The following is a 20,486-nucleotide window of genomic DNA, read 5'->3' on the forward strand; positions in this document are numbered from 1 at the left end:
GAGAACTATTTGTCACAACCATGGGAAATAAAATTACATAGAATCGTAACTTAATCCAGACCTGAACTTTCAGTGGAATAAGTCTTTTCAATTAAAGTATATTTTTACTAATGATGTCACAAAAACACAGTGCTCCATCCACTATAAAATGTTAAACTTTACAGGACATAGGCCCAAATGTAATAAAGTGCCAGATTTACAAAGAGCTGAGATTACGGCGAGTCAGCAGTGAGATTTAAAGCTACAATTTTTTTTTTTGCAACGCAAAGCCAACCTGCTTTTGCATAGTAATAAATTGCCGCTTTAAATCTTAGTGCTAAATAGCTGTAATCTCGGGATGTCGCAAATCTTGTACTCTATTACATTTGCCCCTTTATCTATTTGAAATGAAAATTCTGGATTCTCTTTCTCCATGCTGCATGCATTACTGGTGGAGGGTTATAAAGTGTCTGCCGGTTTAAGGACCAGATTGGTGAAGAGGGTACAGGAAGTCTGAGACATGAGGAGCGGTAATAACAGTAAAGCCCCAGTAAATGTGTAGTTATTAAATAAAACATGATAAAACAAATGATGAAATAGTAAATGGAAAGCAGCTAAGAGACAGGAGGTAGTCAAGTTACAGAAAAAAACAGGTTGAGGGTAAAAATGGGTAAGTTATATAGCCGGGTTGAGGAATGATAAAAATAAAATACCTAGGTGTGTCAGAGTCAAGAAACTGCCTGAAACACAAATAATGAGACGTTAGTGTCGGCATCAGGGAATGGGAACATCCAGCCCCCAATGTCCCAACAAATTCATTTAGAGGTCTGCATATCAGTCAATGGACAGAGGTCAGGTCGCCAAAAATGTACATCTACTTGCATAACTTGCCTGGAGGAGGAGACATTATGACTCTCATTCTTATTTGGCAGTGTTGAATTGAGGTAAGAGGTGCTAGGAAGGGGACCTTGTGAAAAGTTAAGAGGAATATGTGGATTAGAAGGAAATGTGCGGCATAGGGGAATTACCTTCACAAATGGTAGGTGTAGGACCGGCGGTGCTTGCAGTAGCATGAAGTACTAGAGAAGCCATCGAAGGTGTTTGCACATGGTATTTGAGGTATAAAATAACACATATGGTAAACAAGGACTGAGTATGACACAGGGTAGGCTGTGAATAGGGTAGGGAATGACTGGGATAATTGGATCCTTAGAATGAGTAAAGACAATGGCTAAGTACAAGTACAATTATATGGAATGGTAGAATACTGGAAAGTTGTGGCCAAGGTTTGCGGGGCATGTAAGAAAGAGGAGGTTGCGGGTGTGGGGGAAGCTCATGCTTAAGTTTCTCTGTTTCATGCTTAATGACGAGGCCAAAAGCAGAGTTGGAGGCAGAATATATTTCTAACTAAGGGCCCCATTTAGTAATATGCCTGTTATCACTCGTTACTAACCTTAAATGGTGCACCAACCAATCAGCCTAACTGTTATATTTCAAACACAGCCTGTAAAATGGCAGATAGGAAATGATTGGTTGGAGCACCATTTAAGAGTAGTAATGAGTGATAACAGGCATATCACTCGTTATTAACTTGGGCCATAAATCACTGAACCCTCCTGTTAGTGGCTGCAAAGCTTCCCCGGTAACGTTTCATACACTTGGCTAATTTGCCCTCCATTCTTACACTACAAAGCTGACATGAACACTGACCTGTCACCCCCCTCCGGGGGGCGATATCCAGCAGACAGAATGTTCAGAGACAAGATGTTGGGATCAATTAGAGACTCATCTACCTCTGGTGTATTGCGGATCCTTCCTAAAGTGACAAAGGTACATAATGTTTCAGTTCTGTTCTGTACACGGAATAGTGTGACAATGTAAAGCCTCTGAATGGTAATGTCAGGGATTCATCAAACACACTTGTCATTAATGTACCGTGGAGCGAGAACTCCAGTAGATTTATCATTCAGCAGCAGGAATATGACAGAATTGATTTTATTTAACTTAAATTCAATTAATCTGTTGTTCTTTCCCAGCCAGAGGCTTCTGTAGATCAGCATCAGATTAATAATTATTAATGATATAATTAGGCACCGAACAATACATTTAGACCGTAAGCACACTCACAAGTGTTTCTCGGGCATTATTAGCAATCCTTAGTGGCTCAAAATAACGGGACATTGTCACGCCCCGTTTGAGCACTGAAACAGGTCACTTTTCAGTAATTTCTGCTCGGGAGGCAGCGAGTAGAAATGTCAGCAACGGCAGCTGTGCGCACCCTAACAGAGCAACAATAGAATTGCTCCGTCTGCCCCATCTAGTGGCTGCTTAAAGTGTAACACACTTTAATTCCCCCCATAGAGGTGAGGAGCAGCGTTGGCCTTTTATATATATAAAGATTACACATTACATTTAAAACGTTTTTTTTTTAAGTAACCCAAGATTTCATATTGCTTAGTTTCAGTGAGGTTTATGTTGTTACTTTTTAATTATTACTTAACATTTCTTATTATAAATATTTTTCCTCTTCAATACAACTTCTAGAAGGAAAGAGATACTCACCCACTACTAGTTCCCGCACCTCCAGCCACTTCAACTCAGCCCCCGCCTCATGCACCAGGGTGACAGATATACGTCTTTGGATACCCTGCGTCACAGAAATGAAGGATCAGGAGGATATGAAACAACAACATTTACCTAATTCAGGGATAAGGATTGGAGGGAGGGGTTACCTGGTGAAGGAGGAAAGTACCATGACAGGGTAAGCCAGCCCCATGATCTACCGCCACAGGTATATAGCTGTAAGAGAGAAAGATATAAGGTACATGTAAAGCAACTTATCAGGCACATTCATTAAGGCACAAATGGCAGTTTGTTTAACCCCGATTAAAACTGTTTCACCATTTGATAAGGACTTGAATGGCACATTGTGTACACTTGATAGATAAACTAAAGCACTGACAGCATCAAAGACAACTGGATTGATTGGACAATCTCTATTATAGATAATGCAGAAAACATCTCAACTTTATTGCATAATTAGCAATTAATATAAACAAACAGAAATAAGAGTTTGTTAGGTTAGTATCTCTAACTGTGCCTATAGAACTGTATTTACATGTGTCATGTCCTAACACGGTAAAACATCCAGTTTTCTTAGGATAAGGTTTTCAGCAAAATTTTAATTTAACCTGCAGAACAGATCCAGTTCCTGATTCACTCTCAGGTTTCAGTGTGCAACACCTTGCCAGGAGCTAACATTACAGACAAGATTGCATTATTGTATTATTTAGTCCTCTTCTGCTTAATTTTAATATGTAATTTGGGGATTGGGCTCAGATCTGTGTTTCTCAAAACACGGTAAAAAAGTTGGTATTCTGTTAAATCCTATAAACAATAGTAGAACCAGCTTCTTAAGCCTACCAGCAGCCTCGAGGATGTGGCTGTGTGGACCAATAGTAAGGGGCCAACTCATTGCTATTGGCCTAAGGGATGGGGAACCTTTTTTCTGCTGAGGGCCATTTTGATATATATAACATTATTTGCGGGCCTGGTGCAGGCCATGCCGCCTCCGCGTGACATCACATGGGGCGGGGCCACAATCGCAAGTGGTTACAGCAATGCCCGGATGAGGATGCTCCAGGGAGCTGTAAGGGCAGCAGTGTGATTGTCTGAAGCATCCTAATGATGCTCCTGGTGGCACTACTGCATAGATTCTGGCTGCAGGGTGACATTCTAGGTACCCTGCTATCCAGATAAGGCTAGCAGAAAAAAGCTCAGAGGGCCAGACCAAATGATTCCGCGGGCCTTATACGGCCCTGGGCCTGAGGTTCCCCATCCCTAGCCTAGAATATCAGTAGTGTTTTCATGGCACCCCTAGGCCAAAAGTTTCTTATTTAGAATTCAGAAAAAAATTATTACATTCTGTAAATTGTACTTACCTGTCACCCTTAGGTTCAGTCAGTGGCGAAACTCCCGGAGACAATGGAGTCATTTGCCGCCGGGCGCCAGCCCTGACCCCTTCAGGGCTGGCGCCCGGCGGCAAATGACTCCATTGTCCCCCGGCCGTTCCGGGCACTGCATGGAGAAGGAGCGCCGCTGATCAGCGCTCCACCTCCATTGGCGTAGTTAAGGGCGGTGCAGGGGGTGCGGTCACACCCCCTGCACCCTCCATATGCCGGGCGCCCGCTGATTGTGTTACCAGCGGACGCCCGGCTCCTTCTCTCCCCCTCCTGAGCTCTGGCTGCCGGGTCCAAAGGCACTATGGGAGTGACGTCGCTCCCATAGTTCCGAGGAGCGGGCGCCGGTGACGAACGGCAGCAGCACTGGAGCGGGGTTCAATGTAAGTATTGTTTTTTTTTTTTGTGTGTGTGTGTGTGTGTGCGCACGCGGGGGGTGCTCACTACAGGGGGCATTACTGGGGTTTACTACAGGGGGCATTACTGAGGGCACTACTGGGGCTTACTACAGGGGGCACTACTGGGGATTACTACAGGGGGCACTACTGGGGCTTACTACAGGCGGGCACTGCATAGGGGGACCTCTACAGAGGGCACTGCACAGGGGGACCACTACTGGGGGAACTGCATAGGGGGGCGACGGCACCTGGCGCTGGCATAGGTGCTGGGGGGGATGGTTAATTTTATTTTATTTTTTTGGGGGGGGGGCTCCCAACATTTATCTTACCCCCGGGCACATGGGATGAAGTTACGCCACTGGGTTCAGTTATGTGATGGCGGACATGGGTGAGTTTCTGCTTGTCCACATTTTATGATGGCAGCCACCAGCACTGCTTTTGCCAATCCAGTGGTTGCCAAACTGGGTGCCTTGGGGCACATGCAGGGGTGCCACGGGCTGGTGGTCCAGGACCCAGTTAAATTATCATAGATAGACCATAGATAATTTAACTGGGTCCTGGACCACCAGCCCGTGGCACCCCTGCATGTGCCCCAAGGCACCCAGTTTGGCAACCACTGGATTAGAGATGAGACATTTTGTGTGCTAACTTCTCCCCTCCTCCCAGAGTAAAAGCTGAATACAGTGTAACCTGGGCTACTCACTCTCCATTTGCTTCAAGCTCACAGATTTGGAAGAATGACATCAGGTCGTACTTGCAGTGGCACTGGCCTGTGCTGGGAACGCGTTGCCTGGTTAACTTAGTGGCTGGAACTGGAAAGTATAAATAAATTATAATGACATAGAGAAAAAATCTGATAGAGATGATAATGCAAAAGGCACAGAGAGCCTATGTAACCAGAGGGATAATTGATGTCTGGGAGAGGCTGCACAAGGTAATTGTATCTCTGGGAGAGATCAATAGCTCCCCTGTATCTCTATCCATCTTGCTGAGCTAGTCTACACTTATATTATATCTATCACTGGCTGGTACAAAGACAATGGCAGAAATCAATATCTTTTACGAACAATGTAGTGACTCTGAAGTATATAAGCAGCTACAGCTACTGGATTGAGTTTATTAGATAGATTTGTACCTGAAGAATACAGAGATAAAGACATTGGGAATAAAGCAAGGTACATGTTATAATACACAAAGACAATAACTTGCCGGAGTATACTGTAGTTAGAGCTCTGCTTTATATCATTTTACTGGAAAACATAACATGCTGGATCTCAAAATACACATAGAATAGACTCACACTGTAATTCAGAACAACTGAAAGTTTGGTCACCACAGGCAGACTTCAGCAGTATTGAGTGACATAGTAAATATATGTGTGATTGCTAGGTCCTCCTGTCTACACTACATGAAGGAGCTCTGACACATTCCTCAATGAGTCTTATAGTCCTTTTACACCAGAGCTAAAACCTGGGTTATTACAGGGTTAACCCGGGTAGCTCCTTGGTGTAAAAGGGGACAGGGTTGGATTTCTGGGTCGAGTGACCCGGCAATCCAACCCAGGAAATTTGCAGGGTTTAACACGGGAATAACCCATGAAACCCTGCAGTGTAAACGGCGCGATCCGTGTCACGATGACCTGGAGCGCGCTGCATCCCGTGACGTAATCTCCAAGCGTCCACTTCCACGCTGGAAGAGCCGGGTCACTGCAGACCCGGCTCCTGTGTGAATGGCGCCGACTCGGGAATTTCCTGGGTCGGCGCCGGCTAAATTCCAGGTGTGATCTGGTTTGGAACCCTGTTCCAACCTCTGGGTTGGACCTGGAATTTAGGTATAAAAGCAGTATTAATGAAACATACTCCTTTTCATGTGCTCATATGCAACTAATGATGCAAGCGAGATGAGTCAGAAAAAGCATATAGGTGAAAGTACCTGATGCTTGAATGGAGCGAATAACTTTTCTCTCATTCTTTGCAAAAGTTGATTAATATTTTAATGAGCAGTAAAACTTCTCTACTAGCGTTTTTTGTGATTATAAACGGGAATGGCCCTTTCTGGAAAATAGGTAAGTACTACTTAAACTGGACATTCCTCTAGTGCAGTGGTTCTCAACTCCAGTCTGCAAGTACCAATAACAGCTCATGTTTTCTGGATTTCTTTAATCATGCACAGCTGAGTTGATCTATTTTGTTGGGTCAGTAATTACTATACCTTCTTTCGCGGTCAGAAACCCTGGACACATAACTGGTTGGGAGTACTTGAGGAATGGAGTTGTAAACCATTCCTTACAGTGCAGAAGAGATGTGAGCATTTAACTGACAAAAGGTCACATAAGTTCTGCAGCTTCTGTCTCAAATGTATGTCATTCGCTGTGTGCATTTGGGCAAAGTAGGCACATGCCAACGCACAGAAAGATGTGTATATTTGTATTGCGCTGTGCTTCATACAGGAAACCAATCATTTACAACTGAAAAAAATGGATAGTATAGATAGTAGACATGATCTTGATCTGGTCTGGCAGTTAGTGTGCACCATCATTTATGATCTGTATAGAGAGTTACTGTCAGACAGTTTTGGACAGTGGTATGAAGGGCTAGGAATGTAGTTGTAGGGGCCCCTGTTAAAGGGGTGTGGCTGAGGGACTTGGCCAACCATTAGGGAGGTCATAGTCATACTACAAAGAACAGGGACACTTCATAAAAAAGGGGATAGGGGTGTGTCAGGTCCACCCAAATTGATTGGTAGGAGGGCTAATCTTGGTGTAGTTTCCATAGAAACGAACCAAGCAGCCAAGTTCATCCATGGTCCTGTTCGACCAAGTTACTGGCCCTCTAGTAGAGTAACAATGCACAGTCTGGAACCTGACCCCTAGAGGAGGGAATAGGAACATTAGAAAGTGTGGCCACCAGGGGGTTTCTCCAGTACTTGTGTGGGCCAGTCCGACCATGCTGTCAGCCTCTTGCCTCATGTGGTCAACAAACTGTCTGGTGGTAGAAAGAAGTGCACAGGGAAATAGGTGAGAAGGAGAATAATGCACTGGCATCAGAGCACAGCTACGCACATCTATAAGATGTGACTGTTAGCAAAAACTTTTGCTATTGCAAACTTGAAATCATAGACATCAGTCAGGTATATTGGACTGAAAGGAACACTACACACATCACAGTGAGACACAGTGTAAGCACACAGAGTAAATGCGCACCATGTTTCTGCGCCTTTATTACTGCACCCGTCATCCTTAGTATTGCAGGCTCATGCTGTGGAGGTACCTTTACTGCGCTTAGAAAACAGCTGCCTACATGTTCATCCTCTGCAGACAGTACAGGGACCAGTGAACTCAGCATGTGAAAAGTGGAGTGCAATGCCGAGGGAAGGAATGGGGTATGCAAGCCTAGGAAGATCCCCCAATGGGGTCGCATTGGAAGAAGCCATTAGATAGATGTGAGTAGATGTGAGGTAAGACAGCAGATTGTAGTAGGATCAGTAAATAGTGATAGCAAAGGAGGATTTAAACAAAAAAAGCAAAAAAAAAACAAAACACAAAAGCATGGGTTAAAACAGACATAGGGAATGCACTTCTATGACATCATCCATAGCTTGTACTCTTCATATTAGCTTATTGCTGTACTAAATAATAGAATGTACATGGATAAGTGACACATGATATGTATCTATTCCACCTCCCTCTACTTTGCAGAGTGTCTCTCAGACAGACAGCCTATCAGAGGCTCCCAGCTAAGGCTGCATACTCACAGCTGGTTTAGGATCTGCCAGCACTGGGTCTCCCTGAAGCTGCATTTACCGGAACACTGAACTCGGCATCAGTGCTGGTCAAACCTAGTAGAAATGTTGCCTATAACAACCAATCCGCGTCTAACTATCATTTATCAAGTACATTCTATAAAATGCTAGGTAGAAGCTAATTGGTTGCTATGGGCAATGTCTTCACCTGCCATTTTTAGGAAGTTTGATACCTCTCCCTTACAGGGGTTTATGTATCAAGTAGTGAAAAGAGTGGAGAAGTGGACCAGTGGAGAAGTTGCCCATAGCAACTAATCAGCTCCTACCTATTATTATATAAACTGTACTTACTAAGCAGTGTTAGGAGACAGAGTGAAAAGTAATAAGAATTTTGATAAGGTGCCAGCCAATCAGCTCCCAACTGTTATTTTTCACACACAGCCTGTGAGATGACAGTTGGGAGCTGATTGGCTGGCACCTTATCACTTTCTTATCACTTTTCACTCTGTCTCCTAACACTACTTAGTAAATAGACCCCTTAATCACTATGACACACACTGTCAAATACCTAACGCAGGTTTTACAAATGCTCAAACTATCAAGGATAAAAAAAATAAACCATGATCACAATGACAAACTTATTCTCAGACTAGTCAGTTGCAAATGGTTCAAACCCGGATTATAAATATTTGATAAGAATACATCAAGTACCGCCCAAAGACTTGTCAGACAAATCCAGCCTTAACAAAAGCTCAATATCACTCTGTAGTGTGTTGGTTATACTGAGCTCTTATTCTACCTCTGCAAAGCTTGATGTACAGTAATTGCTGGTGCAGCCCTGCCATCACAAAGAGAACAGACCAGATGGCATGTATAAGCAATGAGTGTAGCTAGTAAAGCCAAGTTCCATCTGAATAGGACAGAGGTAGTGATAACTGCGTAAATTCGCTTCTGCGCATGCGTTGTATGCAAAAACTGGCTGTTTGCGTCCATGCTAAGAGATGTTTACGGCACAGAATCTGGCCCAGCAGAGATAGTGAAATAAACAGACACTTGTAGGATTCTATACCACATCTTTGTGTTGTAGCCTGTCATTCTTTTTGCACGTTGGTTACTAAAGGACCTGTGGGTAGTTCTTTGCCCAGCTGGCACCAACAGCGAGTTACATGAGGTTAGAGCACTTACATGTGTACACCATGCATTGCTTGCATTGAATAGGACTCATACATTTTAATACCATGTTTAATCCGAGATGAAGGGTAGAATGTTACCTGGTTTAGACAGAGGCATGACCCTGGGGAGGAGACGCCTGGAAGAACGCAGGGGGCTGTGAAAAGTAAAGGTCTTATTTCTGAAAGATGTACAAGAGGTATTTTAGACTCCACATACATCAGATAAAACTATCAAAACATTTGTTTTTTATTAAATTAATGATAATATTTTATTTAAAATGTATCCAATTGCTATAAGCATAAAACTATACTTATGTAAGGCCATTCGCTTCTGAAATTAAGTAGCTCAGCTTCAATAAAGTTTGTTGAAAAAAAAAAAGTAACAAATAAATGAATTGAAGGACTGATATAAATATAGATCCAATTGATCAGTTTTATAAGTACTGACAAATGATGGAAGGCAGTGAAAAATGTAGAACTATGGCGTTTATGTATCATGCAGTTAAAAGCAAGGAGAAGTGGACCAGTGGAGAAGTTGCCCATAGCAACCAATCCGCTTTCAAGTAGCATTTATCAAGTACTGTCTATAAAATAATAGGTAGGAGCTGATTGGTTGCTATGGGCAACTTCTTCACTGGTCCTCTTCTCCCCGCTTTTCACTGCTTGATACATAAACCTGTGTGCTTTTAAAACCTTGTATTGTAAAAATAACTCATATATACATTAAATATGTACATATATTGTGATCTAGCAGGTTTAGTAACATAAAAAGGATTAAACATGACAATAGATACAATGTAAGTCACACTATTTCTATATAGAGGAGACCCTATGTAATGTTTATGGACCCAATGATCAGTCACTAAATATAATACATGTTAGGCATATAAACCAATTACAATGGGGGCAGGAGTCTCATTTAGGCGGTGTTTATACTGTGCGTTCTGTGACTGCTTTGGGAGAAGATGGCTGCAGCAGTTACCTCAGAACGTCTTTGCACAAGGGAGGGAAAGGGTGCTGCTGATAATGTCCGAACACCTCAAAGACAATCGGCTGAGTCTTCACATACTCCACAAAGGACTGCGTAACCTCCACTGCAATCTAATAGAAGAGCAGCTTGTGTTACAATGAATCCATTTACACAGTGAGGCAGACTGTACACATACAGGATCATACACTACAACTAACGTTTTCATATTTCCAACTTAAGGCCGAATTCAACTAGCTGCGAAAAGTGCCGTCTGGCGAAAAGCGGATTGAATTTGCCTCATTCGCCTGTTTTGCCACCATGTTTTCTCCACGTGCGTCCCCGCTTTTCGCCCTATTCAATTGTAAAACACGAGAAAACGCTTATAGGCGTGTGTTCTCCAAAGCGAAACTAGTGAAAAGCACCTCTTTTGGGGAAAACAGTCTGTACCCCATAAAAAGCTTCAGTGACCTTGGAAATCAATATAGAATAGTAATATTAGCCCAAATAAAGGTGTTTACTGACCTTAGGGCGCTGTGTATCAGGGCGGGGTTTTTTAAGCTATGGGTGACCACCCACAACTTTTGCGGGCGGCCTGGCGATGGACACGATTATCGCGGCCATCGGGCTTGCGAGGAGACCCTGTGGTAGGGTCTCTGCTCTCGCAAGCCCGAGTGGACTTCCTGCTCTCACGAGTGATGTCAGTAGGGCTGCCCACAAATGCCAGGCGTTCCTAAGGGAACGCCTGCGTTTGTGCAGCCACCCCCCCTCCCCGCCAACAAAATGGGGCGAGCTGACAATCAACTGACAGCCACCCCGTCTTCTGGCGAGATCCGTTGCGATGGAGCTGCCATCGCAGTACGGGTCTCGCACACATGCGTACGCCGGAGGTGGCGCATGCGCAGTCGGGGACCATCGACCCGCTTGCGTTCATTTAAAACATTTTTTTGCCCTATTAGTCATTATGGATTTTCCACTTCTTATCTCCTGCCTTTTGCTGGAGAAACTTTTTTGCCTGATTTTGCCTATGACGTAATCGCATAGGCGAAAACTCTGGGTAATTGAATATGGAGATACTTTGAAAACAGGCAAAAAGTGCAACCGGTACTTTTCGCTGCTAATTGAATTCCGTCCTAAGAGGTTAATTGTTCTGGAATTTAGGCAAAATAACAGCTAAGTTTAAGTCTAGCGGCTATATTGCCGAAATTTACTGATGCCCATAAATCACAGGCACTTAGGCCTACGTATTTAGGGCCTGATTCAGCACAGATTCCTGATGTTCGTGAATCTGCACAGGTGCATGACCCGTACTGTGCATGTGCAGTATGGGTCCTCCGTGTTCGCAAGCAAAGTGGCAGCAGACTGTCAGTGATTGACAGTCTGCTGCCCTTTGTGTAGGGGGCGGCGAATGCCTCCATTTCCCAAAACAGAGGCGTGTCGCTGCAGTTGGGCAGGAGGAAAGAGGCCAGGATCTCCGTCGGCTGACAGACATTTCCTAGCAACCTCTCTCTCTCATCTGCGGCAGCCAGCTTGTGTGACCTCATGGGTCACTTAGCCGACCGATGTTCTCACATATTATTCGATGCTGTAGGAAGCGTGATGCCTCCTGCTGCATTACCATAACTACAATGACGGAATTGCACAGCTGCTTGAGAGCATCTTTGCAATTCCGTCCTAAACTGAATCAGGCCTTTAGTAATTTTGCATTAATTTGTTACCTATTTTTGAAAACATAATGATGTTGGGATATCCTGCTTTTCTTTCTTTAAATTTAAAGCCATCAGGAAAATGACCATTGCTTGGCAAATTTCTTTTATATTTGAATATAGAGAACATTAATAAAAGTACAGTAACCTCATTATTTTTCTTTACTGGTGTTATATGCAGGAAAGTAAATATGTAAATACCATCTGTTCTATTGTTCTATCTATGAGGAGACAATCATTTATTTAACCATTGTAAAAATACAGACTGCAATTTCAATGTGATCACCCAGTTTCAGGTCCTTGGAAAAATGTAATTACAGCTTACATCCAATTTAAAACCGCCCTTTTCATTCAGGTTTGTTAATAAAATATATAAGTAACTGCTAATAATAAATAAATAAAATACTCCTCATTTATGCTAAAAAAAATCAGGCTATAGAAAGTATGGGGCCAGTGCTGGGTTCCCAGCACCTCTGACAGGCTGGAGGATTCAAGTCAAGTTTACCAGTTTGTCTGTACTGCAGTTACAAATATCACTGCACACACTTCATTTTTCATATAAAAGTTGCTGGACTTACATTCTGAACATGGTAGAAACCCAATGGTGGGCCGCGGCCTGTGTTTTTTAGAGGTTCAGTAGAAAATGCCTCGTCATGGCGGTGTATGAAGCTAAAAGAAATTATCTAATATTAATTTTCAGTATACACAAACAAAGCAATTACTGTAAATGTGCTCATCCTCTAGATCGGCAGTAAGTGGCCTGAGGGCCGCATGTGGCCCACTGAGCATTCACGTGTGGTATCCGGCTCCTTCATGCTTTGTATCCCTTCAGTGCTTTTCATTGCTTCATCCTATATCGCTCCCAACTCTTATGGTGTACTTTTTGCCCCACCAAGCTACACTGGCGGTCCCAGCTTTTATATAATAAGGGCTGAGGCCGTGGTCATAAAGCAAAGAATTAAATTGAACATGACCTATTCTTTGCCTCTAAAAGCTAACTTTCCCATCATGTGACATCCTACATATCATTGTGATTTCTACATCATGCAACCTTCTCCACATCATGCGGCCTCCTCCACCATCATGCGGCCTCCTCCCCATCATGTGGCCTCCTCCCCATCATGTGGCCTCCACCCCGTTATGCGGCCTCCTCCCCATCATGTGGCCTCCACCCCATTATGCGGCCTCCTCCCCATCATGCGGCCTTCACCCCATCATGCGGCCTCCTCCCCATCATGGGGCCTCTTCCCTATCATGCGCCCTCCTCCCCATCATGTGGCCTCCACCCCATCATGCGGCCTCCTCCCCATCATGCGGCTTCACTCCATCATGCGGCCTCTTCCCTATCATGCGCCCTCTTCCCCATCATGCGGCCTCTTCCCTATCATGCGCCCTCTTCCCTATCATGCAGCCTCCTCCCCATCATGTGGCCTCTTCCCCATCATGCAGCCTCCTCCCCATCATGCGGCCTCCTGCCAATCATGTGGCCACCTCCCTATTATGTGACCTCCTCCCCATCATGTGGCCTCCTCCCCATCATGCGGCCTCCTCCCTATCATGTGGCCTCCTCCCCATCATGCAGTACATGTGTAATCAGAGTAGGAGGTACGCATAGACTGCACCATTTGTGGTACCACCACCTATACATGTGACTAGACATTCTCCATCATGGCACGCAAGAGCAATAGGTTGACAGATGACAACCACTACAGAATGTTGTTGTGCCTGTTCTACACTTACATCTAATGCTCAAAACCTGGTGGAGAATTGAGTCACTTTAAAGTGATTGGTGTCTATTTTTTTTGATGAAATATATTGTATTGATGTATTGTAATACTGGGCTTGAGGGTAATGTGTGGCCATTTTGAAGCACACGCATCGTTTGAAGTCTTTCAAGTGGCCCATAACTGGCCTAGACAATGTATTGTTTAATTATAATAATGGCGCCAACTGTTCTACTATGTCACTGTCGACATCTGCCAAACGTTTCCTGTTATACTGCCTGATACCATACACATGAGTATATTTTCCTAAAGAGAGCCAAGTCATTGCTGCATTCACGTTACATGTGCTGCTAATGGCAGCTTCCTACCCTGTCTGATATGAGAGAGTAGCGTCTGTGTGTGGTTACTTTGCAACATGTAAGATTATCAGGGGAGGTTTTAAGCTTGATTCTGAGTTGGACCCAAACGCAGCCACGGCTGCGTGCTTTGTCACAGTCGCGTCTGTGTCTTATGCTAATGCTGCGGACGATTTACATACAACTGAGACGCCCACTTGCAGCTTCTTGAGACAGTGCATCTCCGTCTCTGCGCGTCTTTAGACACCACCATCGATCGCACCATTGGAACTTGCACCAGCCCTATGGGAGGTTCAGTTTCTATGTCTGAGTATGGCTGAGTGTGGTGTCTCTGAGCGCAGACAATCGGGGGACGTGCGCTATGCGACTCACTTTTTATGGGGTTTGCAGGGAATGCTTTATATAACACTTTGGGATAGTAGGTGATGTATTATGTTACACTGTGTGTGATTTGTACAGTAGGTGATGTTATATATAGATTGTAAGCTTACGAGCAGGGCCTTCCTACCTATATATCTGTCTGTTATTACCCAGTTTTGTTCTATTAATGCTTACAATTGTAAAGTGCAACAGAATATGTTGCGCTATACAAGAAGCTGTTAACAAATAAATAAATGATACTGTAAATAAATGATACTGTATGAGATCAGTAAGTGATATTCTATACTACACCATGTGAGGTTAGAGCATAATGTTTCAAATGATACTGTATGAGGAAATGTTTTCTATTGCACTGTGGGCTTGATTCAGAGATTGCCGTAAATTGCAACGCTGCTGCATCTTTGTACGCAGGGGCTGTGTGAAAGTATGCAAATTTCGTAGTTGCCGGGACATTTAATGAGACACCCATCTGCGGAGGTTCAGATCTGCCGCTTGCGTACAAAGACACAATCATTGGTTGCACATCGGTCGATCATCAAACTTCTGAGTATCCTTATGGTTATTCAGAATAGCCATCGGAACTGAGACGCGGGAGCCTTCACAACTGCGTACGGGATAGCAGTCACATGCTGAGACATGCCATGAAAACGGATGTAAGATGCCTGCATTTCAGTCTCCAGCCACCAGTACCTCCCACAAGCAGTCCTTGCTTGTCAATAGCTTTGTAAACAAATCCTCTCTGCAACCGCCTTTGCAAGACCATCACGGCACATGTGGCATTGCGTCCGTCTCTGAATCAGGCCCTGTGTTAGGTTAGCAGGTGAATACTTGATGCATGAAGACCATACTTGCCTTCTCTCCCAGAACAGCTGGGGGCCTCCCACCGCCCAAAAAAGAAGGCATTTCTCCCGGAGCTGCTCGCCACCTGCACGCACCCCCACTGTAGCTGCCTACTTACTGAGCAAAAGTGGGAGGTTCGTAGGGGGACAGATGACGTGATTTGCGCTAAATCGCGTCATCACCCCCCCCCCAGCAGCCGCCTACGTACTAAGCAAAAGTGCTAGGTTGGGAGGCAGATGACATGATTTGCGCTAAATCACGTCATCGTAGCCCTGCCCCTCGCTTTGCAATGCCTGTAATATCCGCACTCTATAGCGGGGGATGGGGCTACGATGATGCAGCCTACGCCCTGCTGTGACAAGTCAGCAGCCATAAAGTCGGCAAGTACGATGAAGACACTCACTTGAACTGACAAAATATGTCAGCATATTCTGGAGGAATGCTAGACGCTTGCAAGACGGTGACTCTGAATGTAAAGATGGTGCCCAGTTTCAGGGGGTGCCCAGTCCCATCTGACAGATCTAGTGATGCTTTTATAGGACTGTCAAGAAGAGCTGCCTGCTGAGAAGCTGGAAAGGCAGTAAAAAGAGGATATTTAAATCGTTACAGATTCAAATGCCTAAATGCAATTGATAAAATGTACATGTATAACATTAAAGTGTGTCTATCGCCTGTCTACAATGCAGGCAGCCATTAGTGCATGCTCAGGAATATTGGTTCAGCCTACAAAATGGCTGCCACAGCTCAATGCTTAACCCTTTTGTAAAACAGTTCTTGTAGAGCAAAACAGGAAATAGTTCTATACATTGCAAACATTTAGATTTGCTGAAAAAAACAGAAAAAAAATGCTGGCATGTAAGCTAAAAGGCCTATTCATCATCAGGGGTCCCAAATGGACCACCTGATATTCATCAAACTCCGAAAATTGAAAGTTTTCGGAGTTTGCCTGCGAGAACAAGCACCATCTTCATATGGCACTTGTTCTCGTAGCCCCACTCCTCACTGACCGCCTCCTCACTGACCCCCCATACGGCCCACAATGATGTATAGGCCCCGTGGTGAGATATTTATGCCAGTGCAGCCTATTTTCACATGAGTGAAGTTTTTACTGCTCAGCCTATTCAGAGCACTAATTTCTGTAATTTATACTAAATTTATTTTGATCCCCATCCCATACTGAGAATAGTCTAAAGATAAACTGGGATATAAAAATGGCATTGTTCAATAAGTCTGTAGCCTCATTTTATTCTCATCTCCTGACAACCTCATGTATTATCAATCAAAGTGACACATAACACTGAGCACGGTGTAATAATGGAGACACTGACCAGCACAAGTGTTGTTGTTAACCTCATCCGCATCCGGACCACAATCTGGGTTTTGTCCTTGACCCCCTTCGACTATTCGGAGTTCTTCCTGAGATGTTCCTGAGCGTGTCATTCCTGCACAGGACTCAGCCTGGAACTGCTCCGTAGCGGTGTAAAGACATTATAAGAATCATACACATAGAATAACAGCGTACACCACACTTAGACATTCTTCACAATTATATTTATGGAACAATTTTAAAATGACATGTGAAATTCAGACTACGCCCACATGGAATTCTATGGCACGGAAGTAAATAGAAACTGGTGTAAAATAACGTGATTCCATAATAATAATTATAGTATTCTCAAGTAACTGCATATTTGATTCCATGATTCCTTTATTATACTTCCAGAAAAGTCATTAAACACTGTTAACGAACGTACACAACTACTACACCGAAATACACTTTTGAATAGTCAATGTCTATACTGTATACATACAAACTGCAATATTCTATTAAAAGCCAATGAAAGATATTAGGTGACCCTAATAAAAGTACATTTTTTAATTATTCTACATTAATAACTGTGTGCCCTATGATGAGGCCCTTTGCCTTTCCCACTTTGTTGACACATTCAATTGACTTTAGGGAACACTACTAATCATAAACCCAATCTCTACCAAGTGTCACATTATTATAAGAGAAATTATTTCTGATGGGAGTTTCCTTAATACAGCTGACTATCGAAACAGAAGGGTTGGGACCCGCACTAGAAAAAAAACAATCTAAGATGGCCAATCCCAAAAAGTGGTTGGCACTACATACTCAATATAAAAAATATTACAGTAGAGTATATTATTATGTGTAAAAGACCAACTTAATAAGATTCAAAGTGGTTGCTTCATAATTTTTGAATGGTGGTGCTCCCCTGAGTCAGAGCAGTATCACTTAGGAGAAGGAAGAGAAAAGAAGACTCTTTGGGCGGAATTCAATTCATTCCAGCCCCTATCGCGCCCGACGGAGCTATTCTATTCTTGCTCCTGTCGGGCGCGATCAGCTGCCAAGCGCTAAATTTCAGCTCGCAGCCCCAGGGGGATGAGAGCTGAAATGTGCGAAAAGTGACATGTTTGGGCGCCCAAACATCACTTTTCGCGATCGCGCCCAGCACTTTGGTCGGGTTTAGCTGCTTTACGCGGCTAAACCTGACCTCTATGGGCACGATCAGCGCGAAGAATGGCAGCAATTGAATAGCGGCCCGCGATCTGTCATTTTAGACGGGAGATCCGGACCGCGTAATCAATTGAATTCCGCCCTTTCTTGGAGGTACTCTTACAGTAGTATGAATAACTTAAAACATAACTTTTATTTTATACAATTTTAGAATATAAGGGGGAAGAGGTTATTTTTCAACCTCCAATAATATATAAATACAGCCAATAATTACAAACAAACATAGAAGTCAATATAGTTCACTGCCAATTTTTGTTAATACAGGCAAAAGGCGATTATTGTAAGTGGTTAGATTCAACACATTATATTAATCTATTATTGATCATTCAAAAAACATTCTTTGTTATTGAAAACAATATACCAAAGAAACCTTCCTTCTAGTATACTTGAAGGAGTATTTTGTCAGATGGTTTATCCTGCATATATACTGTTATAGGAGATATAATTGTATCCATTTTATACCAATATGTTACAACATGTTGCAGTGCAGTTGCTAGCAGAGAGAGTATCACTATGTTGCAATGCAGAGGCTCAAGAGCTGGCAGAGAGACAATTGTTATTCATGTAGTAAAAAACAGAAAAACAAATCCCTACAGTTTTTTTTACTTAGTGGATAGAACACAGTCCTGCTGAAAAAAATATATTGCATGAAATGAATCAGCAGTAGAGATATATTTTAGTCTCAAAAACTGGTAATGCAGAGTGCACTGTAGTAACCACATTTATTAGGTATGTACTAATTGCTCATGGCGGAGCTTCACCCTGCTTAGTGAGCAGGAGGGTCAATATTTTTTACCCTTAATAAATGTGCGCACAATTTAAACCTTTAGTAGGTTCACAGAATCCAGGCAGGTGAATCCCCTTTCACTTCTGCTGTCTGATCACCATATATATAGTAGAGGGTGATAGATGAGAGAGTGGAGAGGCCCTGCCTGGGGTGACAGTTAGTTGGAAATGCACTTCTGCTGTCGTGACAGTAACCACCATCTGTGCTGGTGTCAGACGACAGTGCAGCACTAGACGGGGGAGGTCCCGATGAGAGAGCGCGAACAACGGGATGTCTTGGAGTATGTGCAGTGGTCTGTATGCAGGTATTGCAGTACTATTTCAATAACAAAGCATAAGGTAAAGACGCTGGTAGATTACATCACCAGCTCCCTGCATGAGTATTTGCTTCAGTGGTCATATTCCAATGGAGATGGCTGCGTCCTTGTTTGCTAGAGATGACGACCGTTTCGCCTAGAGGGCTTGTTCACATCATGACAGGTTTGTTTGTAATTATTGGCTGTATTTAAATATTACTGGAGGTTGAAAAATAACCTCTTCCCCCTTATATTCTAAAATCTTATAAAATAAAAGTTAAGTTTTAATTTAGCCTGTACAGTATCCATCTTTCTACCATTATAGATACGCCACTGATTGGGTCTGTCTTGTTATTACATGAGGCATGTTTGTGTGGTTGAACATTCTGATTTCATGGGTTTCTGCACAATTATATAAATGGACTAACCCACTACAACTTGTGAAAAGCAGTTTGTTTTCTTTCTGCTTTTTTTATTGGTATTCAAAGAATTATGGGAATATGGTAAGTCTTACCCCATTCCCATAAATTCATGCGTGAACTCTGATTCCATAATGTGTAATGCATGCCCTCCCTAATCCCCTTTTTTATCTATTTTACCATAAGATAGATAAAAAAGAGGGTTAGTGAGGGCTTGCATTACACATTACGGAATCAGAGTTCACGCATGACTTTATAATATACAGAAATAAAGGCACACTCAAAAGAAAGAGGATGTGGAATAGTAATACTGGAGTAGAAAAGGGGAGGAGGGAATAGAGAAGTGACAATGGAGCAGTGTGGTGGGCTGTAACGTGGGAGATGGGGATTGATAGGATACAGGGGGCCATCTTTAGAGACAGCCTGTAAAGGAAATGATGTCAGACAAGGTGGGATAGTAAGAGTAAGTAACCACTATAATTAATTGACTATTATGACTTAGCTGAGACAACCACACCCACATACACAGACACTATATATGCATACAGGAACCAGACAAGCACGTATGCATAACGAATTGTCCAATATGGTGTGAACGCCTTATATATACAAAATATCTAACACAGGTCGCTCACATTTAAGGTTAATGTAACATTAGGGGACTCCACTTCTTATGGCTCCAACTCCATACTGTATCTTACATAAGGTATAATTTATATGACAGTAAGTGGTACATTTCTGCACAATTGGATCCTACAATCTAATACCCTATGAAGCATATACAAATAATGGCAAAATAGGTAATTACAGAATACTAACACTGTAATCATGAATGGATAACTGATATGTTAATACTAGTGTGAGTGGATCTTTCTCACCTTTTGGAAATGTTGGTCATCAAAGGAGATTTTGGCTGTTCCAGATTGCCTAACCCCAGAGCCATAATCTGGCGCTTCCTCATCCGCTGCAAACAGACACAGATTGATTATTATGACTTAGCCAACTCCACACCCACACACGCAGACACAATACTGTATATGCATAGTAGTATGCAGGAAACAGAAACACATGGACAACACAAATTGTCCCATATAGGGAACTCCAGGTATAAAAAAAAACACAGGCTCACACTTATCATTATATAATATTACATGTGATCCCTTAGGGGTACTCTGCATCTAAGGCCCAAATTCCTTATCTTACGTAAGGTAGAGGCGCAG

At 43.1% G+C, this 20,486-nt stretch overlaps 1 protein-coding gene across 7 annotated transcripts in view; it reads right to left on the minus strand.

Moving 5' to 3' along the window:
• Positions 1-20,486, minus strand: part of KIF1A (kinesin family member 1A) — a 238,983-nt gene that overhangs the window by 25,581 nt on the left and 192,916 nt on the right. For 3 of the 7 annotated variants that reach the window (XM_088479229.1, XM_088479227.1, XM_088479233.1), the window contains 11 exons: positions 20,145-20,230; positions 16,552-16,687; positions 15,627-15,792; positions 12,501-12,591; positions 10,232-10,350; positions 9,349-9,428; positions 5,040-5,148; positions 2,712-2,778; positions 2,542-2,626; positions 1,690-1,795; positions 693-719 (listed from right to left, as the gene is read on the minus strand). In XM_088479229.1, coding sequence (XP_088335355.1) covers positions 693-719; positions 1,690-1,795; positions 2,542-2,626; positions 2,712-2,778; positions 5,040-5,148; positions 9,349-9,428; positions 10,232-10,350; positions 12,501-12,591; positions 15,627-15,792; positions 16,552-16,687; positions 20,145-20,230 — 1,072 coding nt within the window. The remainder of the gene's footprint in view (positions 1-692; positions 720-1,689; positions 1,796-2,541; positions 2,627-2,711; positions 2,779-5,039; positions 5,149-9,348; positions 9,429-10,231; positions 10,351-12,500; positions 12,592-15,626; positions 15,793-16,551; positions 16,688-20,144; positions 20,231-20,486) is intronic. The other 4 variants (XM_088479230.1, XM_088479228.1, XM_088479232.1 and 1 more) reach the window with 3 other exon arrangements.

The sequence above is a fragment of the Taudactylus pleione genome, unplaced genomic scaffold (genome assembly GCF_031769625.1).
Source record: "Taudactylus pleione unplaced genomic scaffold, aTauple2 ptg000229l, whole genome shotgun sequence".
NCBI classification, from domain to species: domain Eukaryota; kingdom Metazoa; phylum Chordata; class Amphibia; order Anura; family Myobatrachidae; genus Taudactylus; species Taudactylus pleione.